This window comes from Aethalodelphis obliquidens, unplaced genomic scaffold (genome assembly GCF_003676395.1).
Source record: "Aethalodelphis obliquidens isolate GAN/ISIS:26980383/991018 unplaced genomic scaffold, ASM367639v1 scaffold4, whole genome shotgun sequence".
Classification (NCBI taxonomy): Eukaryota; Metazoa; Chordata; class Mammalia; order Artiodactyla; family Delphinidae; genus Aethalodelphis; species Aethalodelphis obliquidens.
In genome coordinates this window covers 59638677-59662880 of record NW_020837948.1, presented here as the reverse complement: position 1 = coordinate 59662880, position 24204 = coordinate 59638677, and the positions used below count along the sequence as shown (strand labels likewise).

At 38.2% G+C, this 24204-nt stretch overlaps 1 protein-coding gene across 8 annotated transcripts in view; it reads left to right on the top strand.

Moving 5' to 3' along the window:
* ARHGEF28 (Rho guanine nucleotide exchange factor 28) overlaps nt 1-24204 on the top strand; it is a 311929-nt gene that overhangs the window by 189924 nt on the left and 97801 nt on the right. For all 8 annotated transcript variants that reach the window (XM_027100839.1, XM_027100838.1, XM_027100840.1 and 5 more), the window contains 5 exons: nt 7804-7925; nt 11580-11860; nt 16478-16685; nt 19157-19268; nt 22932-22974. In XM_027100839.1, coding sequence (XP_026956640.1) covers nt 7804-7925; nt 11580-11860; nt 16478-16685; nt 19157-19268; nt 22932-22974 — 766 coding nt within the window. The remainder of the gene's footprint in view (nt 1-7803; nt 7926-11579; nt 11861-16477; nt 16686-19156; nt 19269-22931; nt 22975-24204) is intronic.

Genomic DNA, 24204 nt, shown 5'->3' with positions numbered 1-24204 from the left:
CTGGGCAACAAGAAAACCTTCAGAATTGGAAGAAAGTTTACTAGACCAGAAGAGGATAGTTTCTTAGTTTTACCTGGTACAAAGTTTGTGTTCTTAATGAGAAAGTATTCACTCCTTTGGAGAATATTTATTGAGTATCTACTATGTACCTGACCTGGTTCTAGGCACTGGGGGAGTGAACAAAGCCTTCAAGGTCGTTCTTCTCCTGGAGGTTACATTCTAGTAGAAGGAATCAGACAATACACAATAAATGCATAATATGCTAGGTGATGTTATATGGTGTAGGAGAAAATAAGACAGGGCTTAGGGGGTTGCTATTTGATAGATATATATAATGGTCAGGGAGAGCCTCTTTGATAACATTTGAGTAGAGAGCTGAAGAAAGTAAGGGAGGGAGCAAGGCATCTGAGGATCCAGGAGAAAAGCAGTCCCGGTAGAACAGCAGGTGTAAATGGCCTGAGGCACAGAACAGCAAGACCAACCTGGAAAGAGGAAAATAGGCAGCAGACTTCAGAGAGGTTGGTTGAGGGTGGAGGAGGGGCAGGTTATGTAATTGAGATATTTTGGTTATAATAAGAAATAATATTTGTAATAAGAACCTGCTGTCTAAAAAAATAATAATAATAATATTTGGTCTTCATCCTTAGAATGTCCCAAGTGCTAAAAGTGATACAGGTGCTTTTGTTATGTTAATGAGGTGACTTTCGACCAAAAAGGATGGGGGCTGAAGATTGAGTTCAGTCACCAATGGCTAAGATTTAATCAATCATGCCTATTTAATGGAGCCCCCGCAAAACCCCAAATGGACTGGGTTTGGGGAGCTTCCAGTTGGTGAACACGTGGAAGTGCTGTGGGACTGGCCTGCTAGGAGAGGGCATAGAAACTCATCGATCTTTCCCAGTACCTGGCCCTATATACTTCTTCCATCTGGCTGTTTCTGAGTTAGATCCTTTTAGAATAAGCTGGTGATCTGGTAAATAAAATGTTTATTTGAGGTCTCTGAGTCGGTCTAGCAAATTAATCAAAGCCGGGGAAGAAGTCGTGGGAACCTCGGAGTTTCAGCCAGTTGATCAGAAGTACTGGTGACTGAAGTCTGAAGTCCGAGGAGGGGCTTGTGGTAACCTCCAATCTGCAGCCAGTCAGAAGCACAGGTAACAACCTGAACCTGCAACTGACATCTGAAGTTGGTGGGGGGCGGTGGGCAGCTTGTAGGATTGAACCCTTAACCCGTGGAATCTGATGCTGTCTCCGGGTAGGTCGTGTCAGAGTTGAGTTGAGCTGTAGGACGCTCAGCTGGTGTCCAAGGATTGCTTGAGTGTGTGGGAAGCTCCCCCCAATATTGGAATGGGGGCCCAGGCAAGTTCAGTTAGGCTCTGTAGGTTGTGCTAAAGCTTGGCTTTGACTCAGGGTGAGGTGGGAAGCCACTGGAGAATTGTGCAGAGGATGGCATGATTTGATTTCCTCTGTGAAAGGAGTGCGTTGTCTACGCTGTGGAGACTAGGACAGAGGAGCAGATGCAAGGTGACCGGTGAGGAGACAGTACCTTGTAATAGTCTTGGCAGGAAGGTGGTGGTGGTGTGCCCTGGGTGGTAGTGGAGGTGATGAGGAAAGGTCAGGTTCTGCATCTATTCAGTTGTGAGAGAGAACAGTCAGGGCAGCTCCAAGAGTTGCTATTTATTGAGAGGAGCCAGTGTAGGAGGGAAAACGGACAGTTGTGTTCTACACCTGTTGTGCTTAACCTGGCTTCTGCACAGCTCAGTGGAGATACCAAGGAGACAGTTGTATTCAGGGGAGAGGGCTGGGCTGGAGGTGAAAATTTGGGTGTCATCATTATATTATGGTACGTGATGCCACGTTTTCAGATGACCCGAGGAATGAATGCAGAGAGAAAGAAAAGACGCTTGAGGATTAACCCTGGAGCACTGCAACTTGCCAAATCTAGAAGTCTAGGAAGACTGAGAAGGAAAGGCAGGAAGAGAGAGAGAGACAAAGGGACAAAAGGGCGATCATCTGTATCGAAGGCTGCTGTAGGTCACACGAGGCATGAGGCCTGAGAACTGACTACCAGATTCTGTAATAGGAGGGGCAGTGGTGACCGTGATGGGCGTGGGTTCAGTGCAGTGCTGGGAATTGAACTCTAAAGTCAGCCTTACCTGTTTTTGTGGTGGTTAGTCATTCTAGGTTTAAAACAAAACTGAATGAATGAAAGAGAGAAAGGGACACACGTACACACAAGAGAGATCTGAACCGAGAGGCCCTTTCCTGCCTTTCACAGCGAGAGCTTGGCACCCAGAGTGGACCAAACCAGGTCAGCAACAGGTTTGCAGAAGGCTGCCTTAGCCGCGTTTGTTTATGTCTGGGTGTGGGTCTCTTACATAACCAGGCAAGTAGGCCACGTTTTCCCTTAGCTTCTTGAGGGAGAGTTGGATTTCATTAGAAATCAGGTTGCAGAGGCCGTAGGCTGGTCGCTGCTATTAACTGTTTCCTGCCAGAGTTGGGATAGGTGTAAATGTCAGAGAACGGGGAGGCATCTGCCTTTCCCTCTCCTCCTTACTAGTGCTAATTCTCCTTCCTTCTCTGGGTGAAATGTATTTACTTTCAGTTGTCTCTCTTGTGTCACCTAACTAGAGCGTCTATTATGGCAAGGAAATGCAAATGAAAATTTCTCCTTCAGGGAGTCCCTGTAGAGTTCCATATATCACATTACAGAGCAGTGAGAATAATGGGAGGGGGGAGAGATGGGGAATCCCCTCGGAGTTACTGTTTATCCTCTAAGCATTCTGCAGGGAGAACCTGGCCGGAGTCCACTTCATCATGTTAGAACATCGTAGTTTCTGAAATATTCCCTTTGTTCTTGAGAAATGCTGTCTCTGATTGTCTGACTTTATGCTTTGTTCGTCCCACTCTTATCATCTCTCCCATTTCCTAAGGATCTCATCCTTACATCCTTGGAGGTAAATTTTATGGGCAGGTTGGCTTTGTTTTTTGGTTACTTTGTTCAGGATGGACTTTTCAAAGTTTCTTAACATTAGCTGAGTCTGAAATAAGAGTGAAAACGTTTTAAAAGCTCTTCGTGTAGTAAATGGAATGTTTTGTGCATTCCAGTTGCCTTGGGTTAATTTTAAATGTGAAAAGTTATAACCAAAGTTGAAATCTTTTTTTTTTAAGAAGCAAAACTACATGAAAGTATCAAAACTATACAACCTCATTTACTTGTATAATAATAGCAAGAATTTACATAGTGCTCACTTTGTGTCAGATTAAAATCCTTCTTTGTGTCAGATTGTGTTCTAATCACTTAAAACGTTAAACAATGTAATCCACACAACAATTCTATGAGAGAGAAGTATTATCATTCCTATTTTATAGATCAGGTAATGGAGGTACAGAGAGGCTAGGTAACTTGCCCAAAGTCACCCAAGCTAATAGAGGGTGGAATAGCGCTTTGAATCCAAGCATTCCAGGACCCTTGCTCTCAATTACTGCAATACATTGCTCTTCACTAATTTAAAATTGGCAGCTGGATGGGAGTTGAGTTTTAGTTACTTTTTTACCATGTCTGAAATATGGGTTTACCAAATATTAAAAATTCATACTATCAACAAAACTGTAAGATTAGATTTTGCTTAGCTTTTTGCTAAGACAAACTATTTACAAAACAGCATTCCTTTAAGACAAAGAGCTGATTTTTTTATTGCAAATTAATTCTATATGGTCATTGACAAAACACCTGAAGGACATTTTTTTGGGGCGGGGGGGGGCAATACTTTTTCACTTAATTTGCTACTAAATGGTTACATATGGAAGTAATGAAATCCTATATCTTGAAACTCTTGAAAAGATCAGTTTTATTTTTTTTAATGAAACCGTTGTGCTTTTTCTTTGCGCTGAAGCACAGTAGAGCATTAACCACGTTAATATACGTAGCTGATGTTTATTTGAAGGTACTTTTTAAGACTTACTTTCTTTCCACAATAAATCTTGTTCTGCTGGTTTGAAGCCCGTTATTTGCAGTGACTAATGCTGAAGTTAATAAAGGAGTGGAAGTCTAGTAAGTCTGTGTCACCTTTTGGTTGCTGGTCTGTGTTCACTTTTAGATCCTATTATTTTTCGGTGCCTTTTGGCAAGTGGAAGCTGTGGATGCTCCAGAGAGTTATACTGCACAAGATTTGGGGCCAGTTTTATAAATAGTTGCAATGAGTGACTCAGAAAATCTCCATGGCAGGTTTGGGATGACAGATCTAGAGAGGAGGAAGATTTTCCCTTCTCACTACGATCTTAAGATTTTGTACAGTTGTGTCCTCCCCCAACAAGACTTACTGTCATTACCTAAGTAACAGGATGAGGACAGGGTCTAGGCAGGTTATCCAAAGTGTAGGGTGAATTCTTCTGGGCATTGTTGATCTTGGAGATGGTGTCCCAGCCTAACACTAGATGACATTGAGTCACATAGTAAGGCAGGTATTTCCTTTTCCATTTTCTTTTGACCTTCTGATTCAAGGAGGAGGTCAGTTGGCACCATCACCTCTTTAACACCTCTCAAATCCTTCAGACGCTTCCTTTATGACAGAGAAAAGGCCCTGTAGACTTTCAGCTTTGAGACGAAACTGTGTTTAGTCAGAATGTAGTTTATTGTTTTGTGTTCCCTTGTTTTAGTATGTATAATTCCCTTCTGCTTTTGACAGGAAATGCTGGCTTTCTGTTTACAGTGAGAATAAGGTATTTCTATGAAAATTAATTTTTTTTCAAAGGAAAATGGTGAGTCAATCTAAAAACTACTAGAGAATATAATATAGAGGTGATCTATAGATATGGCAAAACTGAATTTGGTAGAGGAATAACAAAATCTTGGGAAATACTGGTCTAATATCTGCTATGGTTAATTTTATAGAGATCTACAGTCTCTTCTTTGAAACTCTTGGGACCATATTTGTTTTGGAATTCAGAATTTTCAGATCTTATTGGCATAGTGCTTATGTATGATATGACTTGCATAGTATACACTAGGGCAGTGCCGTCATCTAGCATGGTAGTATTTCTGCAACAAAATATATGAATGTTCATACCAAGTGGGGTAAATAGGGATTCTCCAGGGCCCCATGTGAGTTCAGGTCAGGCCAACAAATATATTTTTGAACCAAACTTAAGAAAAAAGTTTTGATTTTCAGAGATATCTAGATTTCAAAATCACAGATAAGAGATTATAGGTCTTTGTAAAAAAATTCCATCATTTTCTAAAACACTGATCAAATTAATCATGCAGAAAACAAATTAGACCCCAACTTGGTCCAAGTAACTCTACCATCTTTAAGTTTATTTAACTGCTTGTGTATGATCTCCTTATAGATTCTGATCTGCTATATCGGGCTAGGTAGATTTGTTTGTGGAAGAAAAAGTTGAATCCAAGTGACTTTTACCTGTGTATGTGAAAAAGGAAGTAGTTCATCGTCCTGCTCATCCTGGAGATATAAGGGTCAGTGCTGAACACAGAACTTGCTCTCTTGGTAATTAAGAACTTGGATATTGGGTAACTGGCCAATACATTCACTGGTGCCAGAAAATTTGGAGTAATATTTCATCTAATTCTATGTTCTTTTTTTTTTTTTTGCTGTACGCGGGCCTCTCACTGTTGTGGCCTCTCCCGTTGCGGAGCATAGGCTCCGGACGTGCAGGCTCAACGGCCACAGCTCACGGGCCCAGCCGCTCCGCGGCATGTGGGATCTTCCCGGAATGGGGCACGAACCCGTGTCCCCTGCATTGGCAGGCGGACTCTCAACCACTGCGCCACCAGGGAAGCCCTAGTTCTACGTTCTTAAAATCCATCAAATGTTTGCAATTGTTTTGTTGAGTATATTGTTAGTTCTTAAGATGGTCTAGTTCTCAATGAAGTCTTAATTTAGCCATGATCAAAATGGTTAAAAAGGGGCACAACCAACCTCCCAAGCCAGCTGTTTTATAGTCTGTGAACTTAAGATGTTGTAGAGCAGTTAAGCTGGATTAATTACAGTTCAGAGGGCAATGTTGAGTTATTTATGATTGTTTTTCAAACATGCTGGAAAATGATAAATGAGCAATTATTTTCTTCAGAACACATTGGGCTTGTCAGATTCTTGATTTATACCTTTTAGAACATGCTTTTATTTTTTGTAATTAGAATGAAAATATATAGTAATTGATCATAAAAATTATACTTATGAAGTACTTATGGGCTATGTATGTTATATTGCTAACTATTTAAATAAATTGATAAAACGAGACACTATAAACAATGTTTTCCTTTTACATTGTATATTTCCTCAAGAAGCTTAATTAAATCTCACTTGACTGTTCTGTGGAGAAGAGGTATACTTAGATGTAGAATCTGAGGCCTGGGCCATTTGGCTCATACATATTTGTATGTAAATTTTATAATGTCATCTAGGACTTTCCAGGAAAGAATAGAGTTTTTTACTCCTGTTACACTAGCGCAACAGTTATTAATGTTTTTCCATTTCTTGACTCATTCCCACAGGCTTACCTGGATTTTAAGCCATGACATAAATAAGACAGGTGGTAGGATTAGTGCCATTTCTGGTGGAATAGACGTAACACTATCCCTTTTGTACCTACTCAAGAAAACGTACTGGAATGTCAGTGAGGGTGACGTTTGCTATGGATATAACTTTCAGTCTACCCTAGTAAAGTCATTTACAGATATTAAGAATCTCTTATTAGTATAATATACTATGATTAGTATTAATAACCTTATACCTCACACTGAAAACAGTAAAATCACCATTAATAATAACAAAACATAAAATATAATCGTGACTATTTATTGAGCAGTTGCTGAGTGCTAGGCATGTGTTAAGTGCTTTGCATATCTGAACTCATTTAATCCTTATAACTGCACTATGAAGAAAGCATAATAATTATCTGCTTTTACGGATGAGAAAACTCTGTAAAGGTATTTGGAGATCAAGTAAGTTAGCCCGAGTCACAAGAAATGAGGCATTCTGGCTCGACTGTGTTTTATTACCTTCAACTTTATGTTCCCCACAAATACAGTAGCATCTCAACTCTCTGGGACTCAACTTTGAGCAACTTCATCTGTTTGGAACAAACCTGAGAACGTGGGAAGCAAGCAAAAACATTTCTGTAGTTGAAATAGGAGCAAAACTCTTTCTGAATGAGATTATGCATATTCAGCAGGCAGTGAACTGCTGGACTGTGTCCTATCTTGGGTCCTTGAGTAAAGGGTCTGGAGTCTGAACACTTCAATGGAGTCTGAGGCTCACAGTATGATCACTAATGCTTCCACATTATTAAGTGAAACGAGTTTTAGTTTAGTGTTAGGAATTGAAGGCTAAAAACCTAATTGATTTTTATGTGCATCTCTCATGATTGGAAAAATACTGCTTGAAATGGGCACATATTCGTTTATCTAGAGCTATTCATTTGCAGTGTTGATCTTAATATGTGAAGACAGCAAAATGCCATCTTGATTTTTTTCTTGTGGTTTGATTAAGAAGGTAAAGCTTGGGCTTCCCTGGTGGCGCAGTGGTTGGGAGTCCGCCTGCCAATGCAGGGGACGCGGGTTCGTGCCCCGGTCTGGGAAGATCCCACATGTCGCGGAGTGGCTGGGCCCGTGAGCCATGGCCGCTGAGCCTGCGCGTCCGGAGCCTGTGCTCCGCAACGGGAGAGGCCACAACAGTGAGAGGCCCGCGTACCGCAAAAAAAAAAAAAAAAAAAAAAAGAAGGTAAAGCTTAACTGTAAAATAAATTCCTACTACTTTATTTGTCCTGTTTTCATTTTTCCTCTAGATCATTCCTTTGATGTCCTCAAAAAATCCAAGCATCCCCCAACGTTCCTTGCTGCTGACCGGCTTTCTGACATGCTGAATGGCGGTGATGAAGTCTATGCTAACTGCATGGTGATAGATCAGGTAAGGTGTGAGTGATGTTACTAGGGCGATCTGCCCTCTTTTCAAAACCCGAGCATGTGAGAAATACATTCCGCATCACTGTGTTCCTCTGAAAATTTCCGCCTAAGCGCAGCCCAGGTGATGTTGCTGTGAAATCTCGCCATATGAGCATTTAATGTAGGTCCTTCCTTCAGAACACAGCACACCGTAGCTCCCACCGAGAAGCACTGTGGGAGGAGTCTTAGGACACCGTTCAAGGAGAAGAGTGTGAGGGCTCATCCATGAGGCCAAAACTGGAAATGACATTTGGGAGACCAATTTCTTCTCCGACCTGATGAAGCAGTATGCATATTCAAATGCAGCAAACACTGAGAGCCAGAGCTTGATGTCAGCCCCACGTGAAGCTGTCACACAAATTACTTGCTTAATCCTCACAACACACCTGTTAATGTGTACTTAGGTTATAGAGCCTTAATATTAAAACAGAATGGTGTCATGTTGTAGGGAACCTGGAACCCTTTAGAGTTCTCCACCCATTCCCTGATAGAGATTTGTGAGTTAAACCTCATACAGGCGGATGGTTTGAATGTGCATCTACGTATGGATTTATTCTCTGGTCTTTTCTCTAGCTCAGTGATCCTCAAATTTTAATATTTATAAAAATTAAAGTTTAGTTATAGATCTGAAAATTTCTGCACGCCCTAATTTATGAGAGACTTAAGGGAGTTTCAAGAGTAATTCTGACAGCACACAATTTCTGCTTTACCCCCTGGCTTTAAAACCTAATCCCTACATAAGAAACACTGTATAGATGTTCATTGAGCAATAATCTGTTTTACCCTTTGTTGTTGTTATTGTTAGTGTGCATATATTGAACCCTATTACTTACTGATGTTTTCTCTGATATAAACTTTTTTCCTGTCTAGTAGGTCTCAAGTTCAGCCCATTGGTTGAATGTCTTTGCTTTTTCCTTTGGGTTATGAAACATTGTTACATTAAATGCCTAGTATAAATGGCATAGATTGGAATGATATTCAAAATGACAGAAGAACCAATAAATCAGAATGGACATCAGCTGTAAATAACTGGTATAGTTTTTTTTGGTATAAAGCAGCTGAATGTCAGCCCTAGTTATAGAAATCTATGTGAGACAGAGTTTAGGACAAAGTGGTTCTGGGGACAGTCTTTGAAGATACAAGGTAATTGGACTTACTCTGCTCTAGCCACATTCTGATTTTAATGGTTTTATTCTGTTGCCATATTTTCTCAGCGTTTAAATGAAATACATTTGAGTCCATATATATATATATATATATATATATATATATATATATATATTTTTTTTTTTTTTTCGTTCTGAACCTCAGTGAATACTACAGCACTTCCATTTACTTCAAGTAGCTAAAATTATACTTGACTGGACATTATGTGGAGGCAAACTGTGTCTTTATATGTTCTAAAATATATTAAAAATGCAAAACTTCCCAAACCAAAGATGAAGTTAGGATACAATTTCTGTTTGGAAATACTTTGAGTGAGAGAAATATTGCTTTAATAATGTGAATCATACATTTAAAGAGAATACGAACAGCCTGATTGATAAACTGAAATGAGGAAGAGGATTGCTGAATTTGTGCCATGAAAACAAAACTCAGAATCTGGATACAAATCACAAAGTTCACTATATCGGTGTAGTATAGTTACATCATTTCTTTTACTGTTCCTGTGTCCATTTGAATAGCAAGGACAAAATGACGAGTCCAAAATCTGCATATCAAAAATAATTTCTAGCAATATCTGGAAAGAATTTTATCTAATTTTCTTCATCTCCTTCAACCTGGCACAGAAGCCTGAAAAGATTGCTAGCTTGTTTATGATGTTTCCCATAAATTTTCAAGGTTATCAGCCTATCTAATGAGGAAACTCACATGACAAAAACTACTTTGAAAATTACTCTGTCAGGTAAACTACTTTGAAAAAACATTAATTTGGACATCATTTCAAGCCTACATAATTCAGTACAAAGAATCCCTGTATACTCTTTATCAAAAAAACTCCAAATTTTACCATATTTTACTCTATTATTCTAAGTATGTGTTGTGTGTATGTACATGCAAATGCTTATGATATATATATAAATAGTAAACATTTGGGAGTAAATTGAAAATATGGTGCCCCGTTACCCCTCAATCTTTCATGGTGTATTTTCCTAAAAGCATGGATATTCTCTTACTTAAGCACATATGGTTACCAAAATCAGGAAATCATCATTGACACAGTACTATTAGCTGTCTACAGACCTTATTCAATTTTAGTCAATTGTCCCAATAATGTTCCTTGTAGCAAAAGAAAATTCAATAACATATCTTGCATTTAGTTGTTGTGTCTCTTTAGTCTCCTTTAAGCTGGGACAGTTCCTTAGTCTTTGTCTTTTATGACATTGATAGTTTTGAAGAATACAGACCAGGTTGTTGTTTGTTTTCTTATTTTGTTGTTTGCTATACTGTCCTTTAATTTTGGTTTGACTTATATTTCCTTATGATTAGATTCAGGTTATGTGTGATTGGCAGGAATATTACAGAGGTGATGTCATGTTCTTCTCAGTGCATTGTATCAGGAGGCGCATGACAATAATTTGTCCCATTACTGGTGATATCTTTGATCTACCAAGTTTCTTTTCAGTAAAATTACTATTTTTTTAAAAAAATTATTGTGTATCTTGTGAGGAGTTAGTTTGAGTCTTTGTACATATCCAGTTACTGATTTTACTCTCACTCACTAGCATTCCTTGATTGTTTTTGCCTTAGTAAATTATTATTATGATGGTGGTTGATTTAGGGCCCTGCATTTCCCCCTTTGCTTCTTTTCCCCTTCAGTGTCTTATTTCTAAATGGTGTTACTGTCTTCGTTTTTACTGTCTTCTCCCCCAGAAGTGATGCCTTTTGATGACCACCACCTCAGATCACCAGTACTTTTAAGCCCCTTCCTTAGAAAAAGCGCTTTGATCAACCGGGACTTTTTTTTTTCACACGGTCCAGAGGAAGCTGTACTTTCTCTTCCTGGTGATGATTTTAGATCAGTCTTAGGCCCTGCACTAGCTCCCTGCTCTCCCTACCATGCAGATTTTTCCAGACTACCCTTACTCTATGCAAAGGCTTATGGCAAATATATGACAGGTTTCTTGCTGAGATTTGATGTTTATTATTTACAGGTAATTTAAAGTTTGGGGCATTGTCTGTCTTCTAGTTAAGCTAAATCCATATGTCTTATGTAGCTTTATTTGGTTTTCTTTTTGTTTGGGAGACTCAGATTTATGTGACCACCACTAACTTAGTTACCCAGATTCCTATAAACTATTTTATAAGCTAAAATGCCTACTCTTTAGTTTTTCTCTCAGGTATTTAAAACATTTCCCCTCTTTTGAGTCAGTGGTTCATAAAATGCTAAAAGCATAGTCAGTTTCTGGTTTTGTAATAAAGTTTATAAAATGCTCAGTCTTCTTCCTTTTGTGAATTATGAGATAGCAACCATGTGAACAAAAATATATTATGTAAGAATTCTCTGCTTACATAAAGCAAAACAAGCACAAACAAAAAAGGATAAATAAGTTGGAAGGTTTTTAAATTATGAAAACTTTATTCTTTGCTCAGCAACTATTTTTCTTTCAACTACCAGGTTGGTGATTTGGATATTAACTATATTAATATAGAGGGAATCACTGAAAACACTTGCCTTGAATCCATGGGCTCTACTCTGGGGCCTCAGAACAGCAAGCCCATCCTTCCTACTGAGACCAGCGCTGGCACGTACCCCCCAAATGAGAACACAGAAGTCCCATCACACACCGAAGCCCAACCGTCTTTGATGTCACCATCTAGTTCATATGCTTCCAGTTTGAATCTTTCTTTTGGTCTTCATGGATTTGAAAAGGAACAAAGTCATCTAAAGAAAAGAAGGTAAGGTACTACATTCTAGAGGGAAAATGTAGAAAATCAAAGAACCTTGTAGCAGGACTTAGAAAATTCTATTTTCTTATTGTTATTGTCCCCACCATTTTTATTTCTACATCAAAATTTGCCCCCTTTTAGGTTCTTACATTCCTCGACTTGAAAGTAAGATACATAAGAAAAGTGACAAAAATATAAAAGAGGAAAACCACGAGATACCATTTAATACTTACTAGATAAGCAGAAATTTTAAAGTGTAACACCATATTTTGGTGAAAATGCATACGATAGAAACTCCTGTGTACAGTTCATAGGAGTGAAAATTGTATAATAACTTTGGAAAACACTTTGGCATTTCCTTATAAAGTTGGATACGCATATATGTTATGACCCAGCAGTTTTACTTCTGTGTCCTAAGAGACATATGTAAGACTATTTATTGCAGTAGGAAATAGCCCAAATGGTGGGGAATGAATAGATAAATTACACTATAGTTACACAATGTAATACTGTACTATAGTGAAGATGAATTAACTACGACTACATCTACATGCATAATCATATGCAACTTAGAAACAAGAAGTGGAACAAAAAAGGAGCCACAAAATACTTCAGTTAGATTTCACTTTTATAAAATGCAAAAGCAAACAATCTGTTAATATAGGGCATGTATAATGTGCTTAAGCAATAAGGAAATCACAAATGAGAATGAAGAGGATAAAAATCCCCAAATTTAAGATAGTTGTAACATTGAGTAGGCAATGTAGAGAATGAGAAGGAATAAAACAATGGTGTGGCCAATGTTCGTTTCAAGTTGAGTGGGCTCATGGGTGTTTGTTTTATTTTTATGCTCTGTAACTTATATTTACCTTACACTGTTTCTTGTATGTGTAAAAATGTCACTAAAACAATAGTTTTATTGTATAGGATATGACTGTACATATTTATATATGTGTGTGTGTGTATGTGTGTGTGTGACCCTGTACCTTTGTATTCACGTCTTATCCATTCGTACTGTTGTCTGTTTTCTTTAGGGAATAGGCCCATTTTTACTGATTTCGTTTTATCCTTCTCTCTACTTTCCTTAGGAAATAGCTTGTTTTCTCCTCATGCCTTAGACCTCTGATTATATGTCTAGTTTTACACATAAAATTATGAATCAAAATGAAAATAGAATGCACACACATGTGTGTGTATATAAATATCTATCTGAATGAATATTCTACAGAGGCTTAATCAGAAAGGAGTGAAAGGGAGGGGAAGCAGCAGTCACTGGGTGCCAATCACTGGGCTCCACTTTGCACTGATATACAATAACTTGAGGTTATAAGACTTTAACAGATATCGGTACCAAGAGTAATGTCTGGTGCATAAATAATAAAAGATTTTCTCTAGATTTTTATTGTGTGAATTATGGTTTTAAAGATACTTGCATGGTCATGGCTGCAAATTGAACTGATGGGACATTTTGGGCTCTCCACAAATCTGCTTGGGACAAGAGGCTGACGGTCAAGGCAAGATTCTCCAGAGCTCTGCAGAGACAGATTGAACCATGTGATTAATGCATTCTGGCAGGATCTTTAAGATCTGTTTAGTTTGTGACCCAGATCTCAAGAGGTGAATAAGCTCTTTATAGGAGCTTCTCTAGCGAAAAGGAGGAAAAGCCACAGATGGGCTCTCTGTACTGCATATGCAAATATTCACAGGATATCTAAATTGTATCTTCTGATCATGGTCTTCTCTGGGACATTTAAACATCTCACTGCTGCAGATGGATTTGAATATAAGAAAAACTGTCCAGTTTGAGTAAAGGTAATTTGAAGCCTCTGTAAAAATGTCATAGCTCAGGTGTGGGGGGAGGGAATAAGGAGAGGATGATGATGTCTTATGAGAAAATGGTCCCTTCTGAATTTACCTCCTGTACATTCCATCTCCTCTGAAAAATAAAGGCGTGAGGAGAAAGGACTTGAGTTCCCCAGAAAGCTCCATCTTGGCCCTGGCATGGCCGTGGGACCCTCCCTTCAGTGAGTGTCATGGTGGAAGACAAGGAACAATTGATAATGAACCCAAAGTGAAATGCACCCAGTTCATTAATAAGTGAATTTATTCCCAGAGGCTGGGAACTTCTCATGAAGGAGAAATTTTGGGGCTCACAATAAAAACTGAGGGGAGCATAAGCAATGCAACATTTATCTTTAAAAATTATGTAACAAAAATTTGGTGATAAAAGACAAGTGTTTGTTTTAAAACTTACATTTTTTAAACCTTTTTTGTCTTACAAAGAATTCCTGAAAGAAAAAAAGAATTTCTTTTTCGTTTTAAAAAGAAATCCTTGTAATACCATGAACCTTCCCCTCACACACACACATAAAATTTAAACAAGTGTTACACTACACATATTATTTTATATATTCTGCTTTTTTCTATTCTATACTATTTGAAAAGAAAATGCTGGTCACAACCTATTGAATCTATTTCATATCCCACTAATGGGGTTTTGAAAAATGGTTATAAAATGAGAAACCTAGAGGTAATCCTGAAGAATATTATTATTCTAAATAATATTATTTGATACCAAATATCTTAGTTTAATAGCTTAACAAAGGAAAATAGTAGCCCAGTTTGAATGAATAGAAAAAGGAATGTTTTAAAGTATACTATAAAGAATAAAATAAAATACTTCTAGGGTGTATTCATAGTGATGGAGAAATGCTGTATATAACTGGAAAGGCTTGTGTTAAAACACGATATTCTCGTAGGCAGCCAACCATTTGAACTAATTTTCATTAGTGTGGCGATCACAAGTTGAAAGACAAATGCAGAGGCAAAAGACATCAGCAAATCTCCCCTCCACTCCCACCCCGGGTCTCTTTCTGATCATCACTGAACTAAGGAACCTACACAGCACCTTAAAATACTTGTAGTTACATTACTGTAATACTCAACGCATCAGCATTTACCAGAAAGGTTTTCTTAACTAAGCTTTAGTTTTTTTTTTTTATGAGAAATAACTTTATGCTCTCCACCATCTTTAGGAGTTGAATTAAAGTGTGAAGTCCACCTCCAATTTGTCCTCTCCTCCTCAAGGTCAAGGTGGAGGCCCTCAATGAGTTCTCCAAGGAGAAAACCCCACGTTGGAAATCCTCAGTGGTGACGATCATGGCCTTTACTGCTGGGTTTGCTGGTGCCCAGGAGGGACCCTGAAATAGCTCAAGGATTAGAGATGAGTCTGAGTATTTGGATTAGAGACATATATGGTAGGATCTCTGTTCCAAATGCCATGTAATTTATTAAGTTGAGATTCAGTGGCCATTAAATAGCCTATGGTTTTTTAAGGAAAATAACCAAATTTGAAGTCTGTTTCTTTGTGTTTCAAAATCAAGATGGTTTATTGTGTTGTTATTAAAATTTTAACTCCAGAATTGTAACAACCAAAGAAAAAATACATTTAAAAATGCACTGTGCATTAACATGCCTGTGGAAGCCCTCAGCCTCAAAGTTTGAGTGGTTTAAAATGTAGATGGATGGAAGGAGCCAGGAATGTGCAAGGTCAAATTCTCGCCTTTTAATTTTATGGTTATCAAAGTTAAATGAGGAAAGAAAAGCAGTAGATAAGCAGAATCACCACCTGTTTCTGACATGTAAGTTTCATGGGAATCATTTTTTTAAATCTCTAAAAATGATAATTGAATGTGACATATTTGGAACCTCACTTGACCCGTGCCTGACCCATTTCTTGACACCAACTCTGGGATGAGATCTTTGCACGTCTCTCCTTGTTTTCTTACGTGTGCCTCCACCCTCCTGTGTTGTCCAGGGGTGAAAGAGGGAATGCCACGTGGTATTTTTCACATGCAAATTGCCCCAAAGGCCCTCCCCTGCCCCCCCCACCCCTGACAGCTCAGTGGCTCTGTTTTGTCTGTGTTTTTAATATTTGAAGGGTAGCTATTTGAGGCTTGTAATAATTATATTTACAAAGCAAAAATCGTGAGGATAGTACTAACTTGAACCAGCTTTCGTTTCTTAGAGCACTTGAAGTGGCTTTTGCTAGGTTGAAATGTTCATTTGGGGAAACATAAAATCTTGTTTAAAAAGAGGCTATTTGGGGGGAGAAAAAAACAATAAAAATCACTTAAGCATGAATTTTGTTAGATATTAAACGGGTGCCCATTGCAGCTGACGCCAATGAGAAAATCTGAATTCAGAGAAATAGAAACCCATGGCTCGGGACTTCCCCAGTGGCACAGTGGTTAAGAATCTGCCTGCCAGTGCAGGGGACACAGGTTTGAGTCCTGGTCCGGGAAGATCCCACATGCCATGGAGCAACTAAGTCTGTGCGCCACAACTACTGAGCCTGCGCTCTAGAGCCCGTGAGCTACAACTACTGAGCCTGCATGCCACAACTACTGAAGCCAGCACGCCTAGAGCCTGTGCTCCACAACAAGAGAAGCCACTGCAGTGAGAAGCCCGTGCACCACAAGGAAGAGTAGCCCCCGCTCGCTGCAACTAGAGAAAGCCCACGTGCAGCAACAAAGACCCAACGCAGCCCAAAAAAAAAAAAAAAGAAACCCATGGCTCTGTCTTACTTGGTGATTTAGTTGTTTGTTTACTTTGTGCTCCATCCAGTTCCAGCCTTGATGCCCTGGATGCTGACAGTGAAGGAGAGGGGCATTCCGAGCGGTCGCGCATTTGCTACACTCCAGTGTCTCAGAGTTCCTCGAGAACTGGCATTCCTAGTGGGGATGAATTGGACTCTTTTGAGACCAACGCTGAACCAGATTTTAACATCTCCAGGACTGAATCACTTTCTTTATCAAGTAGCCTGCAGCTGAAGGTATTCTTATTGGTATTAATTTGGTTTATTGTAAGCCTGAAAAATATGTTGTCTAAATCCACCCATCTCTGAAAGACAAATTATGTTATGGTCACATGTGTAAACTTTTTTTTTTTGAAGACCCGTGAGCTGCCTGAGCTTGCCTTTTTACTCTCTCCCACTCTAATGTGTATAGTCCTTACTTACAATGGCTGATTTGTTTTCACGAATCACCACCAATACAGTAATCTTTCACATACTTGGAAAATTTTACCATTTTATACTGTGATTTCTGCCATCACCCCTTAAGCAATGGGAGAAAAGCTGGTAGTATGAAGTGAGTTTAAGTGATCAAACTTGTTTTGCACACATAAAATTTTAGTTGGCACTGGTGTTAAGGTAAATAATATTGCTAAGGCAAAGGTGACATTTGTTGAGCGTTCCTGGCTGCAAGGACTCATCTGGAACACCAGATGTCTCCTTTGTCAGTTTTTCCATAGGAGACAGCTTTTCTGTCATTGGCATTTTTGCATTGGAATTTCATTTTGTTGTGGTTTTTAAAAAGACTAAACTCTTCCAGTCTTGCAGAGAAAGCCCTTTTCTGTTTGGACCTATGTTTTCTTTTTGATTTCTGTTGTCCACTTGTTTTCTTTTTCAATCGAGTTTACTACTGTAGAACAATGTGTGCTGTGCCCAAACGTCTCATACCACAAACATATGGTGGTTATGGTAATGCTTTATTTTTGTAGTGTTCTCTACAATATACAAAACATGCTTTTATAGAAAATGTTTAACTTTCTCATAACTCACCTAGGATATAAGGGAGTACTTTTATTTTAATTTTTGATCAGTTGAAGTTCTGGAGAGATTAGATGTCCACATTGCCCAAGCTTGGTGATAGAGTCAGAACTCAAATCTAGGCCTCCTGACCCCGGATCCTGAATCCTCTTCCCTCAGCTCTGAGTCCTGTGGAGCTGTCATAATCTTCTGAACCATGTGATATTTCTGGATATTTCTGGATAATAAGAAATAGGTATGGTTGTTAATGTAGCTGCTTCTCAGATTTGCATTTTGAATGGAACTGTGAAAAATTCATCATTACTTGGAATGAAAAGTAATTCTTTGTGAAACAGTTCCATGCTGTTCACTTTTAAGAAGAATCTGTCCTATAAAATATGTCTTGCCTTGCCTCTGTAATTACCCTGTGTAAATTTGCCAAAGAATTCTGGATAATTTTCAAAGTCCTGTTATGAAAAATGATTGCCATGCATGACTTAAAGGCAGAGGGTGGTACTTGGCTAGGGCCCTTTGTGGCCAACTCACTGTTAGGGTTATAGGACAACTCGGGTTGGCCTTTCTGACATCCAGGCCCACTGGGTCTTTCCCAATAAGTAAGTCAGGGAGCCATGGCTTAAGACCTTTTGAAGCAGGATCAGGCTTCTGTTTTCAACTTTCCTCCAGGCTCTTCAACTAAACCGTAAGCCTAGGGCAACCATGTGCTTTCACTTAGGGAGAAAAAGGGAACAGTGCTTGTGAGAAGGACAGTTGCTGATGGCTTAAGTTTAGTAACACATTTTGCACCACTTTCTTTCACCTGTAACCTTAAGTGGTATCTTAAAAATGGATGGGGGTGGGCATCAATCCTAAGGCCACTAGGCCTCTGTTGGATGGGATTTGGGTGCCATAAATGGCTTTGGTGGCATTCTATTGTGTATTCATTTAAATTTTCTAGAACATGTAAGAAAAGCATTTTTTAAATTATCTATCCAGCTTGCATTTTTCATGTATGTTGCCAATATAATAATAGAAATAATAGGTAATTGGGAAAACAGGAAAAAAATAGCAGGTCATTTAAAAGAAATAAAGTTGAACATATATAAATAAGTGATAATTCAAGCAAAATCCCAGGAAGTGCTGGATGGAAGGTCTGTTGAAAGATGAGCACAGACTAGAAGGATTTGTGTAATGACCTGATGCATTCTTTCCTGGAGGCTGCAGCTAACATTACAAACTTAAATAGCCATTAGGAACTTTTAAAAACTTGTCATTTTAGGTGACTGTTCCTCTACCTTCTAATAATTATGTATAGAGATCTCAGTTAATATGGAATTTTGCTTAACTGCTACAGTTTAAAGTAACAAAAATAAGTGACAACTCGGGTTAAAAAAAAAAGTCAAACTCGTTGAATACGCAGAGAAAGTCATGTGACTTGATTTTTCACTTTTAACCAACATGGTTGGGATGTCATGATTGTACCCTAAAGTATATAGGAAATATAGAAACTATTCCCAAAAGCTCAAGTTTACTAAAGCATTAAAAAGACAATAACATTTTTAAAGTTGTGAGAGGCAAACAGAAACAAATCATTAATAAGATTACCTCAGAAATGTTCAAGTTGAATCCTTTTTTTAAAGGTTCTGATTTTGATGATGAACACATACTTTCAAGTCTTCCATAGAATTTTTTTTAAACTTCGTTATGATTTCTTTTAGGAATCATTGTTTTCTGGAGTCCGCTCACGTTCTTATTCCTGCTCATCACCCAAAATTTCTTTAGGAAAAACTCGATTGATCCGTGACTTTACAGTGTGCAATTCAGCTGAAGGTAAGCATTAGTTACCATTTGGCTATGAAAGCATTCTTTTCTAGAGTGGATTTTCAGTTAGTAGAAGTGCATAAAGTATGTAAGAGCAGCAGGCTAGTATTTTCAATTTCATTTTCACTATTGATTTTTCTAAGCTTAGCAAAATCCTTTTCTCATTGGGTATCAGACAAGGTATAAATTTGATTTTGATAAAATCACAGATGTGTACACACCTCTCTGTTGCCTTATTTTTTTTGAATAAAATGTTTTCCTCAAGGACAGTGTAAACTATGATTTATTCTAGGTTCTTTATTGTGAGGGCTTTAGAGAATTTTATTCAAGGAAGTTATAAAAGTTACTTTTGTCCTACATATAAATTGCTGAAATAATCCAATTCCTCACAGTTGCAAAAGCATTGCAGAATGGATTGTCTTCATTTCTTTATTTAACAAGGGACTTTAGAAAGTTAAAATAACAGAACATACTTGAAACACAAGTAAATATATCTCAAACATTTTTTTGTGGCCTATGTAAGCAATCAGAAATACAACTTTTATACAATAAAATTTTAATTGAAATATAGTATACCTACAGAAAGGGGTGCATGTTATAAGCATGTAGCTTGATGTTATAAGCATGTAGCTTGATGAATTTTCAAAAGTGAATTGAGATCAATAAATAGAACGATTGTGGCAACTCAGAGCTGCCCTTGTAGCCCTTCTTAGCCGCTACCCCAATTTTCAACTTAATTCTGGAATGTAATTATTTAACACTTTCTGTGTACCATTTGTTCTGTAATAATTACATTTAAAGCTGTATTTGGAAGTATTAATGTCAATCTGTAATACATAGCATTATAACAAATTTTTTGTCAATGTATTAGGTAATGCCTTTTTTTGTCTGTTATCCTTAAGAGCCTTAGAAGACTCAGAAAGTGAGAGATGTGCTTAAGTATTCCCAATTTCCCAGCATAGAATATTTAAAATAGGATTTATTTTACTCCTTCTTTTCCTTTCCTTTTTTCTTATTCTTGCTTTGTTACATTGCCATTCTTTTGCATCCTTATGCCATGTGGAACAACAGTGAAAGCATAATCTTTGTGCTTGGACCTGCCATCCTAAAGTAATGTCTAATGTATGGAGATGTTCAATCAATATTTGTTGAATGAATGTAGCAGACAAAATACATAAAATACAAAAGAAGTGCTACAAGGCATTATTTTTTCCTTTTTCTTTCTGGGATGTCTTTTTGGAGAATGAGAAAACAGGACTGATAATAAATGTCAGTTTTGATTTTTAGAATGGGAAGATGGAGAGAAAGGACCAAGAGAAAGAAAGGAGACAACTACCTTGAGGGGACAGGAGTAGAAGAGGATTGAATTTGCCCTGGATGTTTTTTCAATACCATAAGTCTTTCTAGGATCTCCAGGTCTCCCTAACCTTAGTTTAGGTTGGGATTCCTTTTAATGGCAGCTTTGACACCTTTTCACTGATAGTCTTAGAGATGGTGAATTAACTTTGTACTGTAACTATTTGGAAAACACTTTTAAGTCTTCTGTGCAGTGTGCAAAATGGTGCCTTTGCCTTTATATCTGTAGTATCTCTGATTATTAAATTCCGACAGTTCTGATGTTTGAAATCTCAGACGACTGAGAGAAAAATGGATAGTTTATAAGGGGAAAGAGCCCTGATTTATGAATTCTTTAATGAATAAGGGAGGGTATTTTTGCTTTACATACATTCCTTAAATCTTCGCGTTTGAATTAGAAAGAATAAAAAGCTGAAATCAGTTCCTTTGTTTTTTCTGTGAATAAAAGCTTGTCTTTAGACAGTATGTTTAAAAATAGGGCTAGTGGATGAAGTTTGACACTCTCCAGGAGGTAAGTATTACAAACAGGCAATTTAGGTTGAGGCTACACACTAAGTGTACAAAAATTCCAATGGATATTCCTCTATGGTAGCAAACATTTGGATTGGTATCATTTAGGTCAGTCAAAATCATAGGACTGTGAAGAATAAATTAGCTCTTAAGGAAGAAAAAATAATTTTAACTGTGTGTGTGTGATCAAAGCACAGGTGTGAAAGCTTGCCTACTTCAAAGATGTATTCTAATGTTTCATTGTTTAATCTGCTTAATCAGAGGTAAATTGACATTTGTGTTGTTATAAATCCTCTTTCAATGAGTTTTGAATAGTTCTAAAATTTTTTTTCTATTTGAACAGAGTCCAAGTCTTCCTTCCTCAGTGGAAAATGCCCGTAAATGAGCTATTGATATAATACAGATATACAGAGACAGGATAGTCTTTCAGTCCTTTTTTATACTTATTTGTGATGTCCTCTCTTTCTTGTCACTTTCAGAGGGTTACTTACGATCATTTATCATGCTTTTGTTGTTGTTTTTGAGGGGGCCAAGAATACAATGGTGGCAACTTTATTATTTAATGCTTTTTATATATAAAACAAAATCCAATCCTATATTTCCCTTGGGTACATCATGGATTTAGATAGAAAGGAATATTCTCCATGTTAAAATGATAATTACAGCATCACCAAGATGGACAAAAGTGCTCTACACTTAAAAATTTGAGGAGTGAAGTGAATGTACTTTTGAAAATTATTGTGCACTGATGGATGGAATCCTGTTAGACTTTGTCCAGTTGTCTGAGTCTGATTCTGTTACTTTATTAGCTTGATTATTTGGGATATATGGCTTATTCTCCTGACACCTCAGTCTGTATACAAAAAGGATAATGATTTCTGCTCATGACTTAATTTGAAGAATATTTAATGGCAATAAAATAAAAGTCTTCGAATTCTTCAGAGTAGGTTTTCTGTTACCTACAAGATAGTCTTGGGTTCAACATTGATATTTCCACATTTCAGGAGATATGTGTTCATTAGTTTTCCCCTGTATACATCTGGCCCATCTCCCTTTGCAACCTAGTTTTGCCTCTTCACTCTTCCGGATTGTAACGGTAAAGGATTTGTCCCCGCTCTGTAGATGGTGTGCTCCACAGTGGCCGTTCCCTCCTTCAGTCTCTCTCACTGTCTTAAATCAGTGTCTCTGCTCCATCCCTGTAGTAAGTACTCCGGTTTGGGAAACAAGATGGCGCTACGCTGCTTGCATGAGCCTGCCCCTTCTACCCAGCCACCCCAGTCCAATGGAGGAGGGGCTCTCCCTTTCTCATGAGCCACAAAGCACATCTCCGAACTGGCTGCTCTGTAAAGGCATTACAGCTACATTAAAATGGACTCTTCCTTAGGCTGGCCTTCAGGACTTTTCTTTTAAGCTTTGCTAAAAAGCCGCTAAGATATTTATTGATTCTGTACGTTGGGGAATTAGTGTTACGAATAAGGGATGACGCTCTGGTGAGAAATATCCAGAAACATAAAACTGATTTTCTGCGTTTCTGAAAATGTTTGCTGCCCCTTGCTGAGGCTAACTTAGTTCACAAAATCATTAAATGTTTCCCTATGTTGGCCTCCTCCCCGTTCTCTCCAAATTAGGGAAGGTGATAAAAATATCCAGAGCAATGCCCTAGTTCTATAAAATGACTTTTTTCATTATTTTCTAACTGGTGGTATGTGTAATGATAATGTACGGTTGAGTGTGTGCACTTCAGACTAACACACGACTGCTAGGTTGTCTGCCTTCGTTTTCATTTTATTGTTCTGTGTCTTGTAGAGCAAAGAGCTTACAGCTTACCGGAGCCACCAAGAGAAAAAAGGTATTTTAACCCTTCCAGATTTCCTGAGGGACTGCTTGATCCATCTTTGGAAATGTGTGCACATCATTTTTGATACCTGTTCAATAGTTTGTGAGACGTTTCTGCCTAATGAGCCTGCCTGAATCCTTTGTACCCTTTGTGATCTGTATGGGTGTAGGTTTGCCAGCTGTTCCTTTCAGTCCCCAGATGAACAGGCCTCAGGACCGGGGACAGAGTAGTCTGGGGTTATTTTCAAAGCCAAACACTTCCAATGTACAGCAGCATGCGGAGCAGTGTGAGACCACCTGCTTTAGAAAGGTATCAGGTTCTCACTAGGTCTGTCCACTATGACAGGAAGACTTCTTGTGGTAACAGACCCCCGGGGTCAGTTTTAGAAAGTGCCTCTGCTGTCTGTCGTTGTAGAGTATCGCTTAGAAGTGTTAAGTGTGAAACAAAGAATAAACGATGCAGAAAGTACTTTGAGCGTTATGAGTTTTCTGATTAATATGAAGATTTGAAAGCTGTATGCCTAAGCTGCTCTTTTCCCTAGAAGGTAAAACTGTCCTTAGAGTAAAACTTGGGCAGCTGACTAGCAACAGGCTGGATTGCTGCGCTCTGTTGGTCTTGAGAAACTAACTGCTCGTGAATCACACTGCGAAATAGCCCTGGGGTTATGTCAGAAATGGTATAAGTGCTTGGCTTTGAGAGACCATGGGAAAAGGAGGAAAATGGTTTTAATTTGGGTGCTATTAATGCTCAAACTCTGAAACCTTTTACCATATAGATCAAGAGGGATTATTTTGCTTTAAATCTTGGACTGAAAGTATGAAGAAGAAGGAAAAAAAAAAAATCTCCTTTTGCTCATTCCTATTTTTTGGAGACCAGAATAGAAATTCTGAAACGATAAAACAGAGGAAGACTAAGAATGCCCTTTGAGAATAAGCTGCTGATGAAAGGACATCAGGGCAATGATGATGGTGACAGCGGGAGCAGCAGCAACTGACCGTTGTTGGGTGTTTTTATGTGCCTGGCACTGTTTTAAGCTGCTTACATTTATTACTTCATTTAAGCGATTTGTTGACTAAGTCTGGAATTTGTTCATCATTCTGATCATCGTTCTGGTTAGAAGTCTTATCCTTGCTATCTTTTTAACAATTGGAGAAGTAATAGACTGATTGTAAGGATTTTTTAAAAATCAAAAATATTTTCCATTAAGAGAGGGATTTAAGACTGGAAGAGCCAATGTCAGAA